General features: G+C 41.9%; 1 protein-coding gene across 1 annotated transcript in view; it reads left to right on the plus strand.

The window, feature by feature from the left end:
- PXDNL (peroxidasin like) overlaps positions 1 to 26,087 on the plus strand; it is a 266,765-nt gene that overhangs the window by 219,983 nt on the left and 20,695 nt on the right. The window contains 3 exon segments of the mRNA XM_032591901.1: positions 3,909 to 4,043; positions 6,836 to 7,044; positions 23,974 to 24,088. Of these exon segments, the coding sequence (XP_032447792.1) occupies positions 3,909 to 4,043; positions 6,836 to 7,044; positions 23,974 to 24,088 (459 nt within the window).

Consider the following 26,087-nt stretch of genomic DNA (forward strand, 5'->3'; position numbering starts at 1 on the left):
AAAGCAAGAGTGGGAGGTGTAACTGCCTGAGCCACCCAGGAGCCCCAGAAACATTTCATTGGAACACACGAATAAGACAAGTATGCCAGCTACCATGGTTAATATTCAAAGTTGTATGGAAACCATAGTGAAGACAGTAAAATAAGAAAGAGGTAACTACTGGAAAGGATAAAATAAAACTGTCATAATTATTTTTTGCAAGTTCTCTACATATAAGGAATATAGGAAAAGTCAAATTGCGATACCAAATGAGGAGAAAAGACTAACAAAAGTTGTGCAATACGTTAGGAAAGAAAATCGGATAGTTTCTAGAGAACACCTAAGAAATAGAGTCATGTATCTCATTCAGGAGAAGCAATATTCAATAATTCAAATGTGTCAGTATTCTCCTAAAATGATGTATTTATTGTAATTCCAATTAAGATCTTAATAGTTCTTTGTTGTGGCATCCACAGGCTGATTTTAAAATGAACTTCGTAGAGAAAATGGCCAAGAAGGATCTAACTGAGTGATTTGATGTTCCAGTTAGCAACACTTATTATACAGCTTTTAGTAATTAACATAGTGTGATATTGATTCACGAATAGACAGAAAGACTGATAGAATAGAAAGCCACACAAAGAAATGTGCTTACACGTGGAACCATGATATTTGAAAGTACTGCCGGGCAAATTAGTGAGAAATGAGAACATTCTCAGTAAGTGGTGCAGTAAAAATTGGCTATCCATGGGTAAAAATGAGTATGGATTCCTATCTCACATCACATATGAAAATCAATTCCAAATAGATGAAGGGCTTACATCTGAGAGGCAGAAGTTTAAAACTTAAAAAAAAAAAGTCAGAATATCTTTATGGCATTGGGGAAGAAAATGTTTTTTAAAGTAAAATTAAAAAAAAAATACCACCTACAAAAAATTGAGAAAATTGACCTTAAATTCAAAAAAATACTTTCATCAAAGTCTAACATAATGAGAGGGATTAATAAAACAGGTCCCAAATTTGGAGGAATACATTTGAACATAGATAACCATGCATTAGCATCCAGAATATATACAGAACTCCTAAAGTGAGAAAGAAGAACACCACCCAATAAGAAGATGGGAAAAAGGCATAGTGTAAATAGGCATTTTACGTAAAAAAAACAAAAAACAAAAAACAAAAAAAAAAACTCAATCAATATGTAGCAGATGCCCAACTAAATAATCAAGATAATGAAAATCCTAGTGAAACACCTATTCACACCCATCAGATGAGCACAAATTCTACAAAGTAGACGTATTGTCAAGTTAGCCTTAGAAAAACAATGGTCATTTGATTCTTTGATTCGGCATCTCTTAACGTGGCCTCCTACGAAACTACGAGACTACAAAGAAGACACATCCAAAAACACATAACTTATACATTCAGAATTCGTAGGAGACAACAATGGCATCAATTTCAAATTGCTTCAAGTTTGAAAATAATCCCCAGCTTCCAACAGAACTTCCATTGGAGCTCCACCTCCATGCAAGTGTGGGTGTGGAGAGAAGGCTGGAGCATTCAAAAATCTCTGTGGACCAACGAAAGGGAATCGGCATAGATGAACTACAGGAAAAAAGAAATCTCTCTAGAAGGACAAAGTCCGACAGTAAGTGCTAAGTCTACATCACCGAATATGGCTCCAAATACAGCTCTGGTGTCTACACCAATCCCAGGGCCGAAAGTAACCAGAGATAACCATTTTTAGGGACCGAAGGAGATAAGGAGAGAGGGGACAGTGCCCCTTCATATCCGACAGGAAGCTAAAGTAGAATGAAGTGAAATGAAGGATGCCTAAGGAATGAAAGAGAAATAAAGCGTGCCAGTGCCTGCTCTCCCCTGTTGCCACCAACACTGCAATCAACGATGTGTCCTGCACGGCAGTGACAGAACCCTATGCTGCCCAACTGGAAATCCACTTCATGAAATGCCTGGGCAAAGAGGGGGCGGGGGACTTCTTTCAAATAAAGCTACGGAGCAAGAAAACAGAAATGCAAATCAAAACATTACAGAGAAAAATTCTCCCGGGGGGAAAAAATGGAAACAGAAGGAATCTATAATGCAACACTTGAATCTGAATTAAACAAGCACTCAAACACTCAGACAAGTACTTGGAGATATAAAAGCCCAGCTATCATCAGAAAGTAAGAAAAAAGATGCAGGAGAAGGAGAAGATCAGGGGGAGGGGGAAGGAGGAGGAGGTAGGAGAAGGAGTAAGAAGGGTCGCAGCAATGACACTGAACTAAACTCAAAAAAAAATATTGAAGAAATTCAATGTGCCAAGGGCACTACCTATTAACGTTGAAGATACGCATGTGGATATGTATCACATACACCTTCTATATGCTTATTATGAGCGTATGAACTGTACATATATTTTAGGCAGTTTGGCATTATCTATTAAAATTAAAAGTGTCTGCATTTGAAGAGTTAGTGTTGGCATGTTCTAGAGCAGGGATCCGCAAACCACAGCCCATTGGCCAAATCTCACCCACCGCCTGCTTTTGTAAAGAAAGGTTTATTGGAACACAACCGCGTCCATTTTTTTTATATGCTATCTTTGGCTGCTCTGGTGAAAAAGGGAAGAGTTAACTAATGGCAAAATGTGGCACACACACTGAAAATATTTGCTATCGTATCCTTTGTCATAAAAATTTCCTAGTCTAGAGAGACCTCTGTCCGTATGAAGAAACATGGGTGAGAGTGTTCACAGTAAAATGTTGCAAACCACAAATATTCATCACCAGTAGAATGGACGACTAAATCGGAAGAGTATCCAAGGGGCTACTCGAGGGCCGAGAAAAGGAACTAGCTGCAGGGGGGTACAGCAACAGGACGAATCTCCAAATAAACTGTGGTGTGAAAAGAAGTATGAACATTATGTTTCCATTTGTGCCAAGGTTAAAGCATATGAAGCTAAAGTATATGGAGTCCATGGAATCGTACACATGAAATAAAGTGTTAAGGACAGGTCAAGTTGTTCCCATGTTTAGGAGACAGGGAAAGACGGTCTCAGCAGCTCTCACATGGAGTCTCATGAGTACTGGTCATGTTTTCTTTCTTTAAGTGGATGGTGTGTCCAAAGCTGTTTGGCTTAAATTATCATTAGCATTATGATACTTTTTACATTTTAAAAATCACTTCAAATCCCAAATCTAAGGATCATTATCTTTTTATTTTGATTTTTTTTTAATGTATTTTTTGGGAGACAGAGAGAAGGAGTGGGGGGAGGGGCAGAGAGAGAGGGAGACACGGAATCAGAAGCAGGCTCCAGGCTCCGAGCTGTCAGCACAGAGCCCGATGCGGGGCTCGAACCCACAAAGCACGGGATCATGACCTGGGCCGAAGTCGGACGCCCAACCGACTGAGCCACCCAGGCGCCCCTAAGGATCATTATCTTTTTAGCAAGAAAGAAATTTATCTAACACATTAAATTATTTCCACAAACTATTTTTTCACTCTGTTTAGCATAATTATCAAATACACTGACATGGAAATTTTTTAATGCTTAGTGTATTTGCTACATGTTTCTAGAAGAATTAGTTGGATATAGATCTGCAAACACACACACACACACACACACACACATACACACAGAGTTATATTCCATATACTTACAGGATAATTAGAAAGAAGAACGCAGTACATCTTACATGAATGGTGTTAAATGCTCTTAATTGGGCCACTACTCTGTTCCTGGCCAACTGGGTGATCCCTGAATTCTTCCGTCATCTCAACGTTGTTGCCTGTGAAATGAGAATAAAAATCATCTCTGCCTTTGTTTTTAGTGTATATAAAATGCAAAAATTGCTTTGCAGTCCTTAGTATAAATAATTCTGTGAGTGTCACTTTGCCAGTCCAGCGTGTGATGTCTGTCTGCTTGGTTTCAGGTTGTACGGCTCTCCAGGCAACATTGACCTCTGGCCCGCCCTCATGGTTGAAGACCTGATCCCTGGTACGAGAGTGGGACCAACACTTATGTGCCTGTTTGTTACTCAGTTTCAGCGGCTAAGAGATGGAGATAGGTAAAGAATTATGTTATACTTCTTGAAGATAACAAAATTGGGGTTTTCTCCCAAATCATGCATTATAAGTATGAGTCTGTACTTCCTATGGTTTAAAATATATTGAATATGAGAAATAACAAATGGCATCTGGTCACAGAATTTTTCTGACCACTGATAATACCAGATGGCATCCATTTTTATAAGTTCTTGTAAATCTTTGTAAGGAAGGAAGAAATAGACTGACTAGGAAGGGCATAGAAGTCAGTAGTTAAAAGAATGCTCCAGAGGCGCCTGGGTGGCTCAGTCGGTTAAGCGTCTGACTTTGGCTCAGATCATGATCTCACGGTCCGTGAGTTCGAGCCCCGCGTCGGGCTCTGTGCTGACAGCTCAGAGCCTGGAGCCTGCTTTGGATTCTGTGTTCCTCTCTCTCTCTCTCTGCCCCTTCCCCGCTCATGCTCCATCTCTCTCTGTCTCTCAAAAAATGAATAAACGTTAAAAAAACATTTTAAAGAATGCCCTGGACTATGACGTGCACAGCGTATCACCTGAAACCTGTTGCCTCATATGTACATACAGTCCATCGAACAGTAGTACCCCGGGTGCATAGATTGTGGCAAGTGTAAATGATGTTGGTGGTGCAGGAGTTCACAGCAGGCTTGAGGCCCCATCCCTTCATCCTCGTGGGAGACAGGTTGACCCAAGACCAGACCTCCTCGCAGAACTGTGTGCTGAGGGCACTTACTAGTGGAAGAATAAATGGGGCTTCTTCCTAAAAATCTCTTGGTTTGGCTGAAGTATCTACTGTGGATCAACTTGAGTTTATGAAATTATGACAGCTGGCAGGAGACGGAAGTTAGTGTAATCTCTTTGTTGCAAGGCTAGCCAGGGATAAAAACGAAGAAAACTGAAAAACTAAGCAGCCCCCGCCGAGTTGGCATGGGACACACTATTAGCTCTCCTTTGTTACTTGAACCAACTGTGTTCCGGGGCCCTCGCTGTATCTTCTGGATCGTTAGTACAGTCTTGAGTAAGGGCTAGGATTCTTGTGAACCTGTTCGACAGTTCAATGTTCTGTATTATCACAGCGATTATATATTTATACAAAGGACTTAAACACTGCCTAAAACTTAGTTTTTTTTTTTAATTTGTTTTTCAGTGTTTATTTATTTTCGAGACAGAGAGAGACAGAGCATGAACGGGGGAGGGTCAGAGAGAGGGGGAGACACAGAATCCAAAGCAGGCTCCAGGCTCTGAGCTGTCAGCACAGAGCCCGACGCGGGGCTCGAACTCACGGACTGTGAGATCATGACCTGAGCCGAAGTCGGACACTTAACCGACTGAGCCACCCAGGCTCCCCTAAAACTTAGTTTTTAATTAAAGTTACACTAAAAACTATTTTTTTAATTTTTTAAAAAAAGTTTATTTGAGAAAGATGCAGAATGCTAGTGGGGGAGGGACAGAGAGAGAGGGAGACTTTCAAGCAGGCTCTACACTGTCAGCGCTCATGAAACTGTGAGATCGTGACCTGAGCCAAAATCGAGCTCAACTGACTGACATAGCCAGGCATCCCCCAAATTATTCTTTATTTAAAATTTTTCTTCCCAGTCTCTTCTATTTATGAATTATATTATAAAGAAAGTAGTAACAGATGTAATTCCTTTATTGCACATTGGCCAACGTTCAGAGTACAGTATTTCATTTTAATGTTTATAAATTAGTTTTGGCACTCTGGATTTATTGCAGCACATAGCTGTGCTAATATGTTCAATCGATAATAATTTAAGAATATATGTGGTCAAAAACTAAGCAAATTTCGGAAAGCTTTGTGTTTTTTTTTTTTGAATAAACTGTTTTCTCCATGTGTATTAATTTACTAGGACTATCATAACCAAGTCCAAAAGACTGGGTGGTTTAGATAACGAATATATTGTCTTGCAGTTCTGGAGACTGGATCAAGGTGGGGGGTGTTGATCCCTACTGAGGACTCTATGGCCTTGTAGATGGCCAACTTCTCTGTCTTGACAAGGTCTTCCTTCTGGACCGGCCTGTGTCCGTATTTCCTTTCCTTGTAAGGACACTAGTCATAATGGATTATAATCGTAATTCCCCCCATGACACCCTAATGGCCTTATTTTTACTTAACCGCCTCTTTAATGGCCCTGTCTGCAAATAAAGTCACATTCTGAAATACTGGGAGCTAGGATTTCAACGAATGTGAATTTCGAGGGGACACAAGTCAGCCCATATACCATGTGAATGGTAACAGCCTTTGGCTTCCTCTCTTCTGTTGGGTGCCTGGCTTGAGAAAAGTGCTTGGAAATATTCCCTGAAGGAATGAACAAGGGCTCACTTTAATAGTGTTTTTAAACTGTATTTGTTTTTTAATTGAAAATCGAGTGTGTTTATTCTAATTAGCTAATAGATATAATCAACTAGTATGTATTAATGATTAAAAAGCACTATTTCTCTTTTAGGCAAACATGTCAGTCTTAAAATTGTTCAGGTAATTTCTAAGGCTAGCTTATGGAATTTTAGATTAGGAGACGTGCTTTTCTTTATTTATCTTTTAACTTTGCAAAGCTTTATTGAATCGTTTTGTAAAACGTGAATAGAAAGCGATCGTTCAAAGCAGGGGATTTAAGGACTTTATCAACACTGGAGGCAGTTGAAAGCGTGCTTGGTTGGAGAGCAGACAATCCTTTCCGTATCTTTGCTCCCCTGGAGCTCTGCCGCTGCGCTGTCGCCAATGGGCCCGCAGCTCAGGGCCCTTCTGGGAGCCTCACTGCACGCCTCTCCCTGCTGGCCACCAGGTTCTGGTATGAGAATCCCGGAGTGTTCACCCCCGCGCAGCTCACTCAGCTGAGGCAGGCGTCCCTGGGCCGCGTGCTCTGCGACAACGGCGATAACATCCAGCAGGTGCAGGCCGACGTGTTCGTGAAGGCGCAGTACCCGCAGGAGTACCTGAGCTGCAGCGAGATACCGCAGGTGGATCTGCGCGTGTGGCAGGACTGCTGCGAAGGTGGGTGCGCGGCGGCCGCCATCGTGGATCTGCGCAGGCGCGCCAGTGTGTATCTGGGTGTCCAGGCCTACGCCCCTGAAACAAGGGTGCGCTCGGGAGACCGCGCCTGCGCTCTTCTCCCTTTGGACGTCGGGAGGATGCTGGAGAGGGCCACGGGAAGGCCAGAGTGCATCTCCCCCAGCCTCCTCAGAGTGGGGAGGGGCCCGGCAGTGTGGGGCGGGGCTTGTCATAGGGGGAGGGGCCCGGCAGTGTGGGGTAGGGCCTGTCATATGGGGAGGGGCCCGGCAGGGCAGGGCTTGTCATAGTGGGGTGGATCTTGTCATAGAAGGAGGGGCCCAGCAGTGTGGGGCGGGGCTTGTCATTGGGGGAGGGGCCTGGTAGTATGGGGCAGGGCTTGCCATAACGGGGAGGGGCCTGGCAGAGCAGGGAGGAGCTTGTCATAATGGGGAGGGCCCAGTAGAGTGGGGAGGGGCCCGGCAGAGCAGGGAGGGGCTTGTCATAATGGGGAGGGGCCCAGTAAGGTGGGGAGGGGACTTGGTCGTCCATCTGGTCTCTTGTTCTCACTGCCCTTCAGATGACTATGGCAAACATCAAACTCCAGTCATTGGTACTGCATACGTCTACTTCCTGGGGGTCAGCTGAGTAGAGAGAGGAGGAAAAAAAATCATAGCAGCTCAGCTATTTAGACCATTTAGTCTCTCTAAGATGTCGCAGGCATGTTCATTGGAAATTTGGGGATGTCCTGATAGAGAACTTTGTCTAGTGATACAACATAATTTGCCACAGCTACCATACCACGTTTTACGAGCCAAACTGTAACTAAGGTGCTTTATAAGCATGCATTTTGTCATCACAATAACTCTTAAGAAATGTAGCTCTCTTCTCCTTTAATAACGACTTCGGCTCAGGAGATGATCTCACAGTTCGGGGGTTCGAACCCTTCATGGGGCTCTGGGCTGACAGCTCAGACCCTGGAGCCTACTTCAGATTCTGTCTGTCTCTCTCTCTCTCTCTCTCTCTCTCTCTGCCCCTCCTCTACTCACACTCTGTCTCTCTCTGTCTCAAAAATAAGCCAAAAAAAATTTAAAAAATATGAGAGAATGTCGAACCAAAAACACAGCAACACCCGAATCAGTTTCCTTTTTCTCTATGGTGGGTTTTAGGGGGCAGAAAAAAGTCACTTAGTTCTGTGAGGGGGAGGTGGAGTTTTCCTCCCCTCAAGTTCTTGGTGACGATGGCCAGGAATAATGAAATATTTCCAGCTCTCCAAAACATGGGCTGCAGGGAGGCGACGTGCACGACAAGATGAATGGCAAGTAGTAACACTCCTCTTGCTTTTTCTCCGTCTTCAGACTGGGCACTGAGCCCACTGAACAGAGGAAAAAAATAGATGGCATGGCAGGGTGTGGGCCACGGTGAAAATAGCTGTGCTCTGGTTGGAAACGATGACTCAAGTCCAGGAAGCAAAAGCCATGGTCCCATTATGCCCACATGTGCCTTTTCTAGATGCTCATACCGCCAGCCCCGTGTTAGGTGATTCATACATAACACCTACCTACCTCATAATCTTGGTGAGTCTTTCAAGGTGAGTATCATTATCCCCACTTCACAGAGGAGGAAAATGAGGCTCCTGGATGCTAAAGACAGAGTCTGAGGTCCCCCAGCTGGGATTTAAACCTATATATGGCCAACCTGAAGGCCTCAGCTCTTTTCTCTGTGAGCACCGTCTCCTTGGAGCACCCGTGGGACAAGAGCGCAGCACAGACTGTGGGCGGGCACCAAATGAGGGCACCCCGCCTCTTCCACCCTCCCTTTCCTTCGGCCCTGTGGCTCCAGTGTACCAAGTTCGTACATCTCAGGACCAAGAGGAGAGCTCCTCTCGTTACTTCAATAGTAATGCGTTTCTTGCTGGCAACATTTGTTAGGGAAAATGCAATGCAAAGATTTAACAGACAAGGGGAGGAGAGAATCTTGAGTGTGTGAAGCACTCTTATTATTAAGATCCTGGGGCGCCTGGGTGACTCAGTTAAGCGTCCAACTCTTGATTTCGGTTTAGGTCATGATCTAAGGGTCAAGAGATGGAACCCTGAACCAGCAGAGCCTGCTTAAGATTCTCCCTCTCTCCCCCTGACCCTCTCCACCGCTTGCATGTGCGCTCATACACTTTCTCTCTCTCTCTCTCTCTCTCTCTCAAAAAAAAAAAATTTTTTTTAACATAAAAAAGATCCTAATTTGTGGTCTTAAGTCATAGTAAGAATGCTGTTTCTCTGATAACGTCTCAAAAATACCTGGAAATTAATTAACCAGTAGCAAATATCTATCAAGAAGTTGGATAGAAAAATGATGTATCTTCTTTTATGGCACTGTCATGTAAAAACATTTTTTTAATGTTTGTTTATTTTTGAGAGAGACAGAGGCAGAGGGTGAGCAGGGGAGGGGCAGAGAGAGAGGGAGACGCAGATTCCAAAGGAGGCTCCAGGCTCTGAGCTGTCAGCACAAGAGCCCGACGCGGGCTCGAACCCGCGGACCAAGAGATCATGACCTGAGCTGGTCAGATGCCTAAGCCCCCGAGCCACCCAGGTGCCCTTATGGCACTGTCATTCTTAAAACCACGCGTGGCCACATGGTAACACACCTCTTCCCTCCACAATGGTGAGAAGTCATTTCAGGAGCAAAATCACCTAAGCAGACACATAAATCATCGCGTGAGGAATCTCAACGTGTTTGTCGTGAGGACCCTTGTAAGTAGATGCAGATTTTATATTTCCTTGCGTTTTTGACCCACAAGCATATTTTTTCCCCAGAAAAACTAATTAAAAGACGTTCTTTAAAATGAGAGACTTTAAATAAAGACATTTGGCAACTGCTCAAAAGTGGACCCCTTATGTATGGCGTAAGCTTGTTGTATCTCCCAATTGACAGCAGCATCTAAGTGTTTAGAGGCAGATATAATGATTCAAATCACTGAGAGTTGTTTTGTACATTGTTGCTGTGTCCTTTTCCTGAGGCCAGACATTGTAGTGGTCTGCGTTAACCGGGGCCAGAAATGTATCAGCCACATTGTGTCCCCAGCTCAGACCTCAAGTTGTTACTTTCCCAAAGCGTTAGTGGATGTATTGAGAGGATGTATGAGAGGACCTAGAAATCACTATTTATACTAATCATTATACTTGTCTTACTCGTGTTCTCATTCCTGTGGAAGAATTCTTCACTCTTCTCTGATTCTCCCATTCTCAGATTAAGATGAATACAGTAAGGGTGCTTAAGTGATTTAATTGTTTTAACCGACGTTGTCCTAGAGAAAAACGGAGCCCTGTTTGGGATTTGAACAGCCGCTCCAGGCAATCTTAGTGGTTTATCTTTATTAGAAGGAAAGGTATTATCAAACTCACCCTCAAGTAAACTGTATGTATTTCTTTTGAAGAAGAAATTTTTTTCAAGACGATTTCTTTGCTTCTGTTGCCCATAAATAGTGGCTTACTGGTGAATACTGATTATCCAAAGTTGCAAGTTTGAATTTAACTACCAAAAAAAAAAAAAAAAATATCATGGGGAAATTGTTCCTGTCCTAAATGCACAAACGCATTCCAAAACAGTAATAATGTAAATGCACTTGAGGTTTAGATAACTATATATTATTATTCTTTGTAGGTAGAAGGCATAAGACCTAAAAGATGGACGCGGGACTTGAATGTCACTTAGAGAGCTGTGATGCTGTGCGTTTGTGTAGGCTATGAAGTGGTGCAGTAACTCAGGGTATCGAGTTGCATTTCATTTTCAGTTTGCATGTCATTTGTCATATTATGTCATACATTTAGGTTTGTTTCACACCATTGTATCAATATCCCTAAGTCATTAATGGGCATATTTGCATATGTCAACATTTATGTAGCCATTTAAATACCAACGCTGATATTCCCCCAGGCTGGATTATATACAAAAAAGTAAAGTTGCTTTGTTAAAGGATATATGTTTTTTAAATTAAAAAAGAATTTTTTTTAACATTTACTCATTTTTAAGAGACGGGGAGAGACAGAGCATGAGTGGGGGAGGGGCAGAGAGAGAGGGAAACACAGAATCGGAAGCCGGCTCCAGGCTCTGAGCCATTAGCACGGAGCCCCACGCAAGGCTCGAAATCACGGACCGTGAGATCATGACCCGAGCCGAAGTTGGACGCTTAACCGACTGAGCCACCCAGGCGCTCTGCCTAGATGTAGTTTTTCTTATCAACTCAGTCTCAAACTTAGCAGTTTCTTCGACAAAGGGAAGTGTGAATCTCCTATTCCTTAGTTACTACATATATATATATATTCCTTAAATATTGTATAAAATATATTTTTTCTTTTGAAATATCCTTGGGCGTCCGGCCTGCACAATTTACCCTCCAAATCTTTTTTCTTATCCTTCCTATTTCAACCTCTTATATTTTGCTAAATGTTCTGATGTATTTTTTGCATATGACCACTGATATCAAATTCATTAATTTCAGTCTCAGCAGGAACTATCCTCCCTTTAAATTGCTCTTTACTTTCTTAGTTCCAACATCGTCTAATTAAGCTTTAGGAAGCTTTTCTCCGCATCATTTGCCCTGCCTTCAATTCCTTCACCCTGATTCTCTGTCTCTTCTGACCCGTGGGTGTATCGTCTCCCATTCTTGCCTTAGCTCTGCGGTTCCTGGAAGGGACACTTACTTTTCCTCTCTTGGATCATGGGGGGTCAGGTCCGGTTGCTGCCATTACCTCCATGATCAGAAAAACCTTGCAGAAGGTGATCAGCCTCTCCCAGGCTCCAGGAAGGTAGCCCATCTCCCCATGATGGTCTCCACCTTCTGAGAAGCGGAGATCCCCAGCAGAAGGCAGCAGAAGGGGCAGAAGCTATCAGGGAAGCCACAGAAATCGCCATGTCAGGTCCTTCCAGAGCTGAGCTGCCTCGTTCTCTTCCCAGGCTGGACAGCTCCCTAGGTGCCAGGGACCCCTTAGGAGGACATGGCCTTGCCCTTTCTCAGGGCGTCAGCGCGGCCCTCTGCCGGCCCTGGTGCATGCATTGGCCTGCAGGGTCCCAGGCAGCGCCTCCTGCCCTGGCGGGAATCCCCGCAGTTCCTAGGGCATCCTCCAGGGGGCCAGGTAGGCACGTTTCTTCTTGCCTTTTGTTGAGCCCGACCTTCTGATCAAGGTCTAAGCTCTCTGGGGGAGGCATGGGTTCATGACCTGTCCTATGTGACAGCGTTAACTGGCAGACGTGGTTGCTGAAGGTCGTGGAGGTTCCTGTTTAATCATTTTATGCACGCTTTTGTGTGGGCTAAAAACATACTGAAGCAAGCTGTGAGAAGGCTAGTTTTGATCTGAACCTAAGGTGGGACCTGAAACTCAGTTACAAAACCCTGGTGTCTTGGAAGATGAAAAGCCTTCTTATGTAGAAACTCAGGGGTTACCACAAGGAAAAAGCAAAACACATTTTAGCTGTTTACTATGTCCTTCGTGCTCTCTCCTGTCCTGTTGTCTGGGCAGATGTAAATCCCACGGTCTCTAAGCCTGTTTTAAGAGACTGTTTCATTTAAAGAGGACTTACTAGGATTCATTTTTAATATTGTAGTCAGATCAAACTTCTCACAGGTTTCTATTTGGTCATTTTGTTTCCTTGTGGAGAAACTTGGGATATGACATCTATCTGTTAAAGATGATTATTTTTTCTGCAGTACATCTGTTCATTTTCATTAAGTAGACATCCCTAAACTCCCCATTTTCTTCATGTTGCATGGTTTGCAGTTGCTTCAATATTCTGATTTTGCAAGTTAGTTATTTTTTTTTTTTTTTTTTTTATAAATTTTTTTTTTTTCAACGTTTATTTATTTTTTGGGACAGAGAGAGACAGAGCATGAACGGGGGAGGGGCAGAGAGAGAGGGAGACACAGAATCGGAAACATGCTCCAGGCTCTGAGCCATCAGCCCAGAGCCCGACGCGGGGCTCGAACTCACGGACCGCGAGATCGTGACCTGGCTGAAGTCGGACGCTTAACCGACTGCGCCACCCAGGCGCCCCCAAGTTAGTTATTTTCTAAGAACCCTATGATGATTTATCAAATTCTTTATTTTTAATTTATTTTTGAATTTTTAATGTTTATTTACATTTGAGAGAGAGAGAGAGAGATACAGAGCATGAGCAAGGGAGGACAGAGAGAGAGGGAGACACAGAATCGGAAGCAGGCTCCAGGTTCTGAGCTGTCCACACAGAGCCCGATGTGGGGCTCGAACTCACAAACCGTGAGATCATGACCTGAGCCGAAGTAAGATGCTTAACTGACTGAGCCACCCAGGTACCCCTGATCTGATCCGTTTCCTTCCAGACCCAAAATAAATCCATACATCCCTCTAAAACAAAAATCACACAGCTGAACTCCAAAAACTTAGGGACACCAGGAAAACTTGCCTAGACATCTTGTTTGTTCCATTTCGTCATTGCCTGCTTTCTGCCTTTTGCCTTATGGGTTTATTTCTCTGCCCGGTTTATTTGACACATAGGTTTAAACCATCCGCTCTGTTGACTCCGATTCTGTCAATATGAGCAACACCAGCTAAATATGTGTGAACTGATTTATTTGAAAGTATCTACAGACAATTGGATGCCGTCTATCAGGATGATCTCCTTCAGGAACCAGTCACTGAAGGAGCCCGTAATTTGAACAGCCGCTGTTGTTAGTATCAGAGAATGTGGGAGAATGACGAAGACAACATGGGAGGCATAGGCTGGTTCTGATAACAAGATGCATGTGTTTGGTACAAGGGATACAGCAGAAAACTAGGATGCTTATGAGTTAGTCTTTAAATCTAGCACTCTGGAATGAGTACTGTTGGTATGGAGTAAAGAAATAATATTCTAATTCAAATCATGGAAGATTCTCGTAAAGATTATTGTACCTACTGTTTGTGAGGTTTCTCTTTTTCTGAGTACGTGAGAAAAATGCTATTCAGACATGTCCTGTCTATAGACATGTATGTCTGTATTATGTCAAAACAACTTAATAGGTTGATTCAGAGTGTATATAAACATCAGGCCAGTTTGTGGAGACAATTATCAGATGCATAAATTGCTTGATTTGGTGTTACTTTTACTTCAGCCAGCAGGAAAGTAGGAGTTCGATGCCATAGGTATGAGCTAGAAAACAGTAAGTTCTTACCAAAAATATGGAGAAAAACATGAGGAACAAAGAGAGGTCCAGAACAGAGCCTTAGCTGTGGAAGTTATCTTATAAGGAGCACATATTCAAAGTATTAATTGATTTGATTTGATTTGATTTGATTTGATTTGATTTGAAGGACTGAGAATCACGGAAACCTTGCAAGGGAATTGCTAAACTTTTAATTGTCAAAAGATCATAGCAATCAAGATTAGCCAACGACAGAATGAATAAATTTAATAAGAAAGTTACAAATCTTGGGATGCTTGGGTGGCTCCATCAGTTAAGTGTCTGATTCTTGTTTTCCCCTCAGGTCTTGATCTCACGGTTCATGGCTTCAAGGTCCGCACTGGGCTCTGTGCTGACAGCGTGGAGCCTGGTTGGGATTCTCTCTGTCTCCCTCTCTCTCTGCCCTTCCCCTACTCACTTTCTATCTCTCTCTCTCTCTCTCTCTCTCTCTCAAAAATAAATAAAAAAATAAACATTAAAAAAAAGAAAGTTGAGGGGCGCCTGGGTGGCTCTGTCGGTTAAGCGTCTGACTTCAGCTCAGGTCATGATCTTGCAGTCCGTGAGTTCAAGCCCCGTGCTGGGCTCTGTGCTGACAGCTCAGAGCCTGGAGCCTGTTTCAGATTCCGTGTCTCCCTCTCTCTCTGACCCTCCCCCGTTCATGCTCTGTCTCTCTCCATCTCAAAAATAAATAAATGTTAAAAAAATTAAAAAAGAAAAGGTCAACAGACTTACTTTACCAGCACGTAAGATAATGCAAGATTTCTTAGATTTTCATTGAAATTTAATATAACACTTAACATAATTTCTAAAGCATAAAGCATTTCACATTATATTTCTACGTTCTTTTTATCCCTTAGTTATCTTAGTTATAGGTCTTCAGAGCTAGAGATAACCTGAGACATCATCTGATTTGAAAAAACCAAGAGACATGGGACGCCTGGGTGGCTCAGTTGGTTATGCAACCGACTTCAGCTCAGGTCGTGATCTCACAACTTGTGAGTTCCGGCTCTGTGCTGACAGCTCGGAGCCTGGAGCCTGCTTCCAATTCTGTGTCTCCCTCTCTCTCTGCCCCTCCCCGCTCATGCTCTGTCTCTCTCTCTCTCTCTCTCAGAAATGAATAAACTTAAAGTATATATATATATACATATATATATATATATATATACCACTTCATTTTGAGATGAGGAAGCAAACATTGCAAACATCCGAGGAACCTGCCCTCGTTATTTATTAGCACAGCTCGGGATAGAACACAGATCTCAGGTTCAAGTCCAGGTTTTGTTTTGGTTTCTCCTTTTCTTACCTTGTAATGTCATAGCTCGTTTTGTTTTCTCTCTACTTTCTGTAAGTCCCTTTTGCCCATAGTAAATATAGGAACTTTTCTTTAGCTGGATGTCCTTCCTTTTTAGAATCCTGTCCTAACATTGTAAATGCAACACTCTTGACATTCTACCATCAATTTAAACTAATTTTTAGTATCATTTAATCAATAGATCGAGAGCCTTTGCATAATATTATAGACCTCACAGATGCAAATAGCAGTATTCACAAGTCCTTATTGTCAGCCTGCGTATTTCAGCAGACTGTGTAATTGGCACATTTGTTTGTGCCATAAATCAAATAAATCTCACTGTACCGATAAAACGGATTTTACATAGAGCATAAAACATTTCCTTAAGTATCAAACAGAAAATGATTTATTCCCCAGTCATTTTAGAAATTAAAAATAACATCTAATGCAGGTGATGTATTAAGACACCATGCCACTTGACTAAATAAAACTTCTTTGAAATAAAACAATTTCACAAAGAGCCAACAGATGTATGTTTTCTCCTGGGATTTATGGAACCATCTGGTCTTGCAGTTTCCAGCTGCATCGTTTACGTTAAGTTCTGTCTTTAAAGCATCAAGTAATTTTAAATACAGTATATTTTATATACAAATGTAAATATATTTATGTTTACTCTTGACTTTAGTTCAAATAAATTGTGCTTATGTTTGTAAACTAATGAAAGTTTAATTTCTTCCATAAGAGACTGATTTTATTACCATAATATTTCATGATGTTATGGCTGTTTCATGCTTAACTTACAAAAAGCCTTCAAAGTGTTGCTAAAGAAGTAAGATTTCAGCAACTCCTATAAAGCTTTAATGAACTAATTAATTTGCAACAGCGTTCTCAGGATTGTCTTTGAAAGTTGTTGCTGTTTCTAATAGCGTGCCTTGGGACATCTACCCCTCTCCTTGGCTCTGCTGGTACAGTCTTTTCTATGAAAAGCGTGTTGACCTCGAGGTGAAGAACAAACCGCATGAGCGGGATTAAGTTGCTCTGAACAGCCCTGAAATGATACAAAATATGACGTGTTCCAGTGGGGATACAGTTAATGAATCCAATTCTACTGATACTATTGACTTTACATGCGGCGTGAGGTATTCCCTGGAAAATGACATCTCGTAAGTTCTGAGGATATTGAGTTATCTTCCAAATACAGCCTTCTCCATTTATTTACAATCTGTGACATCCCAGTGGGGAAAAAAGTCTTCTATCAGAAGTAGGTTGTTAAATAAGCATGGTTCCATTAACTTGTTTAAGTTAGGAAAAGGCCTCTTAACCCCCAAAATTTGGGTTTCTGGTAACCAAGTCCCGTTTAGGATTACTGTAAAATTAAAAAAAAATCTTCGTTATATTTAGAATTATTAGTGATGTTTAAGTATTGACACTGATAGTGAAGTGTGGTCCCATGAAGTGTTAAGTTACTTACCAGTAACAAAGGATGTATCCTTGGCAGATCACTAGGGGAATAAAATCAACAATGTAGAAACTAAAGGAAACACTGATGAACCATAAGCAAAAATTAAAGAAAGCTAGTAAGATTCATATGTAGCTGAAGTTCCAGTGTACTAAGAGAATTATTAAAAGTAGAAAATTCTTAGCTGTATCCAAAAGCGATTTTAACTCTACATCATTACAAGACACATACATAAGCCAAATATTTTAGCATGTATAAATATAAAAGCATAGGTAAAGTAAGTCAGGCACATGAAAAGATAGAAACATGAGTGGCAATAACAATATTTTAAAAAGTTGAATTTAAGGAAGAAAGCATTGGTGGAAACAAGGTCTACTTTTATTTAACAATCTGTAAGTGTCACAGTTAGAAATGCTAATGTGTGAAATATCTTAGCATCTATTTAGCACACTTTAAAGGAATTGGATTTGAATATTATTGAGGAGATCAATTTATAAGAGGTAATATCTGGGGCACCTGGGTGGCTCAGTCGGTTGGGCGGCCGACTTCGGCTCAGGTCGTGATCTCGCGGTCCGTGAGTTCGAGCCCCGCGCCGGGCTCTGTGCTGACGGCTCGGAGCCTGGAGCCTGCTTCTGTTTCTGTGTCTCCCTCTCTCTTCCCCTCCCCAGTTCACTCTCTGTCTCTCGAGAATAAATAAACACTAAAAAAAAATTAAATACAATTGTCACTTAGGCATTTTTAAATCATTTGAACAGTTTGTCAAGAAGGTAATGAAAATTAGGTGGAATACTTAATGCTTTAATAATAAATTAATATTTTAAATAAGTGAACACTTCAGTTTTCTAAGGCTGCTATAATGAGATACCCCCGGCTGGGTGGCTTGAACAGCAGACATTTCTTGTGTTACCATTCTGGAGGTCAGAAGAATTGTAGGTACTGATTACAGGACGTGAAGGAGACTCTGTTCTCTGCCTGTCCCCTGGCTTCCCGTGGTTGTTGGCATTGACATTGCTTGGCGTCTCCTGATTCACCCCAGATTCTACATTCATCTTAACATGGGTTTCCACCTGTGTATCTGTGTCCAAGCTTCCCCTTTGTATAAGGACACCAGGCACACGGGATTAGGACCCACCCTCCGTCAGTGTGAGTTCTTCTTAACTAATTACATCTGCAGTGGCCCTTTGGCCAAATAGGGTTACAGTCAGAGGTACGGGGGATTATGAGTTAGGACTTCAACATATGAATTCAGGGGGAGCATCGTTCAATCCAGAAAAAATGCCTTTCTGTTGTTTGAAGCCAATGCGTGGTAACTTGTTACACTGCAATAGACAATTGATACAGTTGTAAGGCGAAGAGAAAATGGAATGCTGATAAGAGTATGAAGAAATATCTATGGTTTTCTGCTGTGACCCCTCCCTTCAAAACAATTGGGAAAGTTCAGTATTGCTCACTAATTCAGATGAAACACCATCTAAAGATAGGAAATGTTCATATACTTGGTTCCTTCATAGGAACCAGGAGCTAGGAATTAAAGTTGGCTGTTGTATTATATAAATACAGTATAAAACCACAGCATTGAGTAGAGTTGTTCTCAAACTCCCCCCAAAATTGATTGTCGTTTTTATTATGTTTCTTTAAGTTTCTGTCTGTACCTTTTTTTTCCTTTTTCTCTTCTCGCCAGCAAATGAGAAGCGCTAAAATGTTAAGAAACAAGTGCCGAAGATAACTTAGAACAGTGTTACATATTTTTGCCAGTTTTTAAGGCTGTCATCATTGATATATTTTTAATATGTGTAATGCAGCATCAGGAGACCGATATTCCAGAGTTGCAGGGTTTTGATCAATTCATGGAAACGTGCGACTGCCTGAATCACGGTGGCTTCACTTCCCCTACTTGAATTTTATTTGTTCACCCATCAAGGAATGTCTGTCCACTCCAATGAGTGAGAATATCCAGGCCTGTTCCTAAGGCATCATGCTGAATCCTCTGACTTCATTAAATTAATCATCAGTGTCTATACCCCTTGTCCTGACATGTCTCCTTACCATGTGTCCACCTCTGGGCCAGACTAGATGGGGTCTAAGTTCGGATATGACTCTTAGGGACATTATTAGATTCTACATGCCTATTGAAATAAACTTTCCTTTTCTCAGTACTCACTGCCAAGCAGACTAACACCATGTTTCTACTCGTTTAATTTGATGGTGCATTTAAATAGCAAATTGTTGCTTTTGTACAAATTCAGCAAATTGTTCTGTGCTGTTTTTCACTACAAAGAAAAAAAAATCCTGAAGTGTTTTTACCAATGATTTGGGGCGGGGGGGATTGTTTTTTAAACTCACTTGGAATTGCCTTGAAAAAAAAATCTGCCTACACATTAAGTTTTAATTCATTCAAGGACATTTTTTGAATGCCAGTTGTATGCTTATGAACAAAAACATTTATAACTCTGACATTATGCAAAAGTTGTTTATGAACTAAATAACTCACTTATCTTATTCTCTAACATTTATTCCAGAAATAAGGGCCATGTTTGAGCTTCCTCTGTGCCTGGCATTCTTGCCGAGTGCTTTGCTCCTCTTAGCTCATTTAATCCTCTCACCAAGTCCATGGGATAAATTGTGTTACCGAGCTCTGTACTGATGAGAGCGGAGTCAGCAAGTTCAAATTGCTTATCCAAAGTAATATAATTGAAATGTGGAAGACGTGGTACAAAGCCAGACAGTTTGATTCTTGCAATCAAACTCTTAAACACAGAAAATGACAAGAAACTGGATATTTAAAAATAATGGTTCATCCTCTTCGATTTCATTCATTCATTCATTCATTCATTCAAATATTTATTGAGTATGTATCATGTGCAGGTGCTGTACTACGTGTTGAGGATAAACTGGCCGGTAGGACAGAGCCCTCCTCTCTGATATCTTCTGAACCAACGGAGAGTGGTAGATAGGTGTGCGCAGAGCGTTAAGAGAAAGTGATGAATTTCCATCTCACCTGGTCTTAGCAGTTCAAGAAAGGCTTCTTAGAGATGGTGACACGATACCTGTGGTGTTTGTTACTCGGGTGAGATCAAATAAAGTTGGCGCTGGGTGGTGAGCCACCAATGGCGCCGTTGAGAGAAATGAAGAGAGAGGAGGATGTGCACACAGGGAAGGATTTCTTTTGGTTCAGTAAAGATCTAGGCCTTCATTCATAGGACACAGGCTATGGGATGGGTTGGGGAGGACAGCGAAGGCTGTGCCCAATGGGAAGTTCCACATACTGGCGCACACACACATTGCCTGAGGCTTCTTGGAAACGAGCCATGTTGCTTTGTCTTCATCCGCACTTCCTGATGCTATTCCTGAAGCAGGAGCTGCTGTGTTTATTTGTGCCCCACCCCCAAGTCATATGTAGACCAGAAATTTGACAATACTTTTGAGCCAATTTGAATTCATTAACTAGCCCTATTCATTCATTCATTCATTCATTCATTCATCTATCCATTCATTTCGTTAACAAAGAATGGTACCATTATTTTGAAGTTGCACAAACATATCTAAGAGTTTTAATCTTGTTATTTGTGTATTTCTCATTCTTTGGTATAGTGTAGCAGTTAAGAGTTTGGACTTTTGAGGGGCGCCTGGGAGGTACAGTTGGTTAAGCTTCTGACTTGGGCTCAGGTCATGATCTCGCGGTTCGTGGGGTTGAGCTCTGCATCGGGCTCTGTACTGATAGCTCAGAGCCTCCTTCAGATTCTGTGTCTCCCTCTCTCCCTGCCCTTTCGCCGCTCATACTCTCTCTCTCTCTCTCTCTCTCAAAAATAAACATTAAAACAATTTTTTTTAAAAAAAAGTTTGGACCTTTGAGTCCAAATGTCTGGATTCAAATCCTGCCTCTTCTGTAAAAGCTGGAGTACCTCAGAGAAGGTAGTGTAACCTCTCTGTGCCTTAGGTTCCTCAAGTTCACAATAGGGATAAAAATACCCACCACACGTTATGACAAAGTTTCAAATAAATAATTGATGTCAAGCCTAAGAACAGAGTTCGAACAAGTGTATGTACATATTTATATCAGATATATAAGCAGAGGTGTAAAACCAAAGCATCTACCAAATTAACATACTGTTTAAATTCAGATGTTGTTTGCACAAGAGCCAAATACTCAGCAATCAAGGATGCTTTGCTCCTTCAGCTATATATAACTAGGGATAATACCAAAGGGAATTTTTTTTAAAAAAAATGTCAGGACTCAAACAGCTGCCACATTAAAAGACCTGCATGGTCATTGCAGCCCTAGTGGGTTGCCCACCCAATCCTCCACTGATAGAAACTCTCAGTGCTCCTTCTCTGGTGAAACACGGGTGGGGGGAGTGCTTGTCTGTGTTTCTGTCCACATAATGTGCAGCGCTGTATGCCTGACATTACAAAGACCGCTCTTTGCCTTTGGGTTTTATGTATATGACCTTGCATGTTCTGTTGGTGCTTTAAAATGCATTCTGAAGTTCTGTCTCCCAAAAAAAAAAAAAATGAAAGACGATAGATAATGTGAGTTGACCTGCAGTCCCTTTTCTTTATAGTTTTTCCTTTTTAATGAGAATCAGAAGGGGAGATACTTGACTGGAAATGCCATGTTTTTCCACTTGCAAACTCTTCAAAACTAAGAACCACACCTTACTCCTTTCGATTTTCCCTGCATTGCTTAGTGTAATACCTTCGTTTAGGAAGTTCTACCTAAATATTCATTGCCAAAAATGATATATTGTTCTGAAAGAGAAAAACTAAGTTTTATTACATGAGTTAAACCTAATGTTTTTAGCTGGGCTCTTTTTGTTCTCATTCCTATTTCTTTGTTTCTCACCTAGATCTGCAAATATTTATGGATTGCTGATTATTGATGAGGTGCTAGGTTGAGGCAGTAGTGTAAAAATAAGCATGTATAGATCTGTTAGTGTAATGCATAGCTTTATGTATAATGTCTGAATACTGTAGTTTCAAAAGTAACATAAGAAACGGTTTCAGCAACATGCATTTCCCACCAGTTGATCAGCAAAGCTGCCCAGTTGAGGTAGTTTGTCATTGCCACAGTGACACCTCCCCTCTTGAATACTTTTCTGTCCCCAGGAATTCTGTAGTTTCATGTTCCTCCTTGATTGTCTCAAGTCTCCCACCTGTCCCGGGGCTCACCCCCGTTGAAGTGACTCAGACTTTGGAATAACCCATTTCTCTCTGCTTACTTACATTTACTGGTTTTTTAAAAAAGTTTTTAAACATTTGTGTATTTTTTGAGAGACAGAGCATGGGTGGGGGAGGGGCAGAGACAGAGAATCTGAAGCCGGCTCCAGGCTTTGAGCTGTCAACACAGAGCCCGACGTGGGGCTAGAACCCACGAACTGAAGTCGGACACCGAACCGACTGAGCCACCAGGTGCCCCCGCGTTTACTGTTTTTAAGTTGTATAAATAATGACTTTCTCATTGAAAACTGGGAAAAAACAAAGGAGGTAGAATAAGAAAAAAGAAATAACAACTGTAACCAGTGTTCTAGACACATCACTGTTACCATTTTGACATGTTTTCATTTCAGTTTATTTTCTATATGTTTTAATATTGGTGAGTTCATACTGTATAATGAAGTCTTTTTTTTTTTCATTTTGTGTCAAACTTTACAGAATTTGCAGTTCATTATGTTGTTTGAAAAACTCAGTCTTCAGCTTTGCTCAGCAATTTATCATGGGCCACGTTCCTCTTGATTTTAATTTTCATATACTTAAGGTGAAGTTGTAAGTTGTCTTTACTCCCCCTTCCCTTAGAAATAACTGGATAACTGCCCAACACAAAAAGCTACAGGGTGAGTCCTTGTTCCCCTCCAATTTATGCTGCCCAGTGTAATCTTTTAGTTTCAACTGCATGGTGAAATGCTCTGGGATAGTTATCATGTTCCTCTTCCATCTAGTTTCTCCACCAGTATTAAAAATTCCTTTATTTATTTGTTTGTTTGTTTATTTTATTTTATTTTTTTGAGCTTTAGTAGTTTTGGTCTCTGGAAAAGTAGGTTCTTCTATCGTTGTTTTTTCTTCTTCTCAATATACCTAGTTTCCAACCCAACTATTTTCAGATGAAATTTAAAGGGCATTTTTTGTTGTCGTTTCCTATTTACATAACAGTTTTCATACCGTTCTCCTATATTTTTTTAATTGTGGCGAAAAACACCATTACTTCTACACAGAACGTGAAATCTCCCATGCTCACTAACCATTTTATGCGTACAGCCCAGTCGTGTTAACTCAGTGCACTTTGTTGTGCAGTCAAGATCATTTAAAAAAAACTCGTCTTGGGGCACCTGGGTGGCTCAGTCGGTTAAGCGGCCGACTTCGGCCCAGGTCACGATCTCGCGGTCCGTGAGTTCGAGCCCCGCGTCGGGCTCTGTGCTGACAGCTCAGAGCCTGGAGCCTGTTTCGGATTCTGTGTCTCCCTCTCTCTCTGCCTCTCCCCCGTTCATGCTCTGTCTCTCTCCGTCTCAAAAATAAATAAATGTTAAAAAAAACTCGTCTTGGGGCGCCTGGGTGGCGCAGTTGGTTAAGCGTCCGACTTCAGCCAGGTCACGATCTCGCGGTCCGTGAGTTCGAGCCCCGCGTCGGGCTCTGGGCTGATGGCTCGGAGCCTGGAGCCTGTTTCCGATTCTGTGTCTCCCTCTCTCTCTCTGCCCCTCCCCTGTTCATGCTCTGTCTCTCTCTGTCCCAAAAATAAATAAACGTTGAAAAAAAAAACAAAAAAAAAACTCGTCTTGGGTTGGTAGGCAGGGTAGATAAAGTAACTTGAAGGGCTCGGAATTTCAAGCATTCTGTCTACCGCAGTTTTGTTCCTTTCGTCATTGTCAAGTCCTCCAGTGAGCCGTGTCCTCGGCCATACTGCACTGACTGAAGGGCCTTCCACCCCCGTCCTCAGCTCAAGTGCTAATCAGGACGGTGATGCCAATGTCACACGACGCCCATGTGGATGCTTTTCCCCCACAGGCTGTAGGAGCCGAGGACAGTTGAGAGCATTCGCACAAGAGTCTCGAAAGAAACGCTCTGCTCAATACAGCTATCCTGACGAGCAAGATAAGGACTTACGTGATCTGAGTCGTGGGTATGTACAGAAGTATTTAATTTCTTTAGGCTGTTTACTAGAGATTTGCTTCAAATGTACAGTTTGAGGGGTTTTATAGGAACCACAGTCGACTCATTTACATGCAGGATAACTTACACGAAGATGGACAAATAAATAAATTTTGTGATAAATATGGGTCCCTTTTCGCTGTGAACATCATATCCAGGGCAGGCTTGGCAGTAAATGCTTCTCAACAAAGTACAGAACATTGCACATCGTGAGTGTTATTTTCGATTCCTTAAATCGCATTATGGATATTGCTGTGTTTTAAATTCTTTTTGAAAATAGGAAACTCAGCATATTGTTTGTAAGAAAAGCAATAATGTTTATCAAGTTGAGTTTAGTTCATGTACAGTCGGTTGCAAGGAAGGTTTAATTTGTGACCAAGATGGGATATTTTTGAACTCTTGGGAAATCGGGAAATGTCTATCTTGTTACTTTGAAATTTGTTAGGACTTGTCTTGTGACACTTATATACGAGCTTCATCTATGGTTACTTCTTTACGTTTCTCCTCACATTGTCTCAGAAGCTTCTGAACACGGAAACAGGATATATTCAAGTAGCTCCTTTTCACTGAGTAAATATCAGTAGATGCTTGTGTAATTAAATTACCCAAAACAACAAACAAACAGAACCTTTGTGATTCACAGCCCCCTAGGAGGGGTACGTTGTTACCACACACTAATAACTTTGTCCTTCGTAGCAGCCTCCTAAGTATTATAATTCAGCCAAATTCAAAGTACATCATTGAAGTTCCTGTCTTCAATTAAAGTGGGAATTTGTGAAGTAAGATTTACTTACTGTCTTGTAAGATTTGCCGTCTAGGAGGGGAGGCAGGGTCATCTGATGAGAGAGACGGGTAAAGGCTTCAGTTTCTGGCACAGGTTCATGGCGTTTCCACTGCATAATTCCAAGTCATGTAAAATTTCAGAATCTCCGCTTCCTCGACTGTAAAATGGGCAGTACTTTCTGGGATTGTTAATGTTGGGAATACGTCTGTGTTCGAAGGACCTGGATGTGGCCGTGGGGGGGGAGGGGGCAGAAGGCAGAATGTGGGATGTGGCGTTTTATAGGCATTCCATAAGAGCCAGGATAGCAAATGCTGTTCCAGTGCTCACTATATGCCGAACATTCTTTTAAATACTACGCAAATAGTAACTCATTGAACCAAAGCGCTCGTGCAGGTACTGATACGAAATCGAATTCGGATGCCGTGTGGTTCAGAACAAGGTGTAGTTAGTTCTTCTGGGCCTTTAGCCTAGGCAGAGGTAGTATCTTGAGAAAGCGGCTAAGGTTTTGATGAAGGTTTAGGGATCACCAGTGTGGAAGAACAGTGAGCGTAGTCATGGGAGCAAAGAAAAGTGAGGTGTGTGTTTGGAGAGTGGTAAGGCTGGCGTGTCTGAACGAGCAGGTGTGTTCAGTGCTTAGGGATAAAGAGCATTCCGGAAGAATGTTCTATAAAAGGAGATGGAGGCAGAGAAAGAAAGGGCTTTAATTCCAGGCTAAGGAAGGAAACCTATTCCATATGTTCCTGGGGCCCCTTCTTGCAAGGTAATTAGACCGCTGACCAGGAGCTAGAGCCCCAGTGAGAACCATCTGTAAATAATTTAAGTGGCAGAAAACAGTCACTGGGCCGTTACGTAACTTAGCATTTCATTTGCTTTGTAATTCACTCTCCTCCATGACATGCTTCACCAGAGAAACTTGGAAATAGATGTTGGCCCACATATTTGCAGGCGGGTTTTCTTTTCTTACAAGATGTCAATGGGGATGTGGCTCTGACGGTCACGTCCACACGTATGTGGCAAGGACAGCACAGCCAGTACCTGCCTTCTGCCCCCTCCCCCCCCACGGCCACATCCAGGTCCTTCGAAAAGATTCATTTCACTTGTTTGGAGGTGATAACTGAATGTATGATAATATCCACACTCTTAAGATGATGGTGACCTTGTCGAAGTTGCGCTCACATGCGGCCTT

Source organism: Lynx canadensis, chromosome F2 (assembly GCF_007474595.2).
Source record: "Lynx canadensis isolate LIC74 chromosome F2, mLynCan4.pri.v2, whole genome shotgun sequence".
In the NCBI taxonomy this organism is placed as follows: Eukaryota; Metazoa; Chordata; class Mammalia; order Carnivora; family Felidae; genus Lynx; species Lynx canadensis.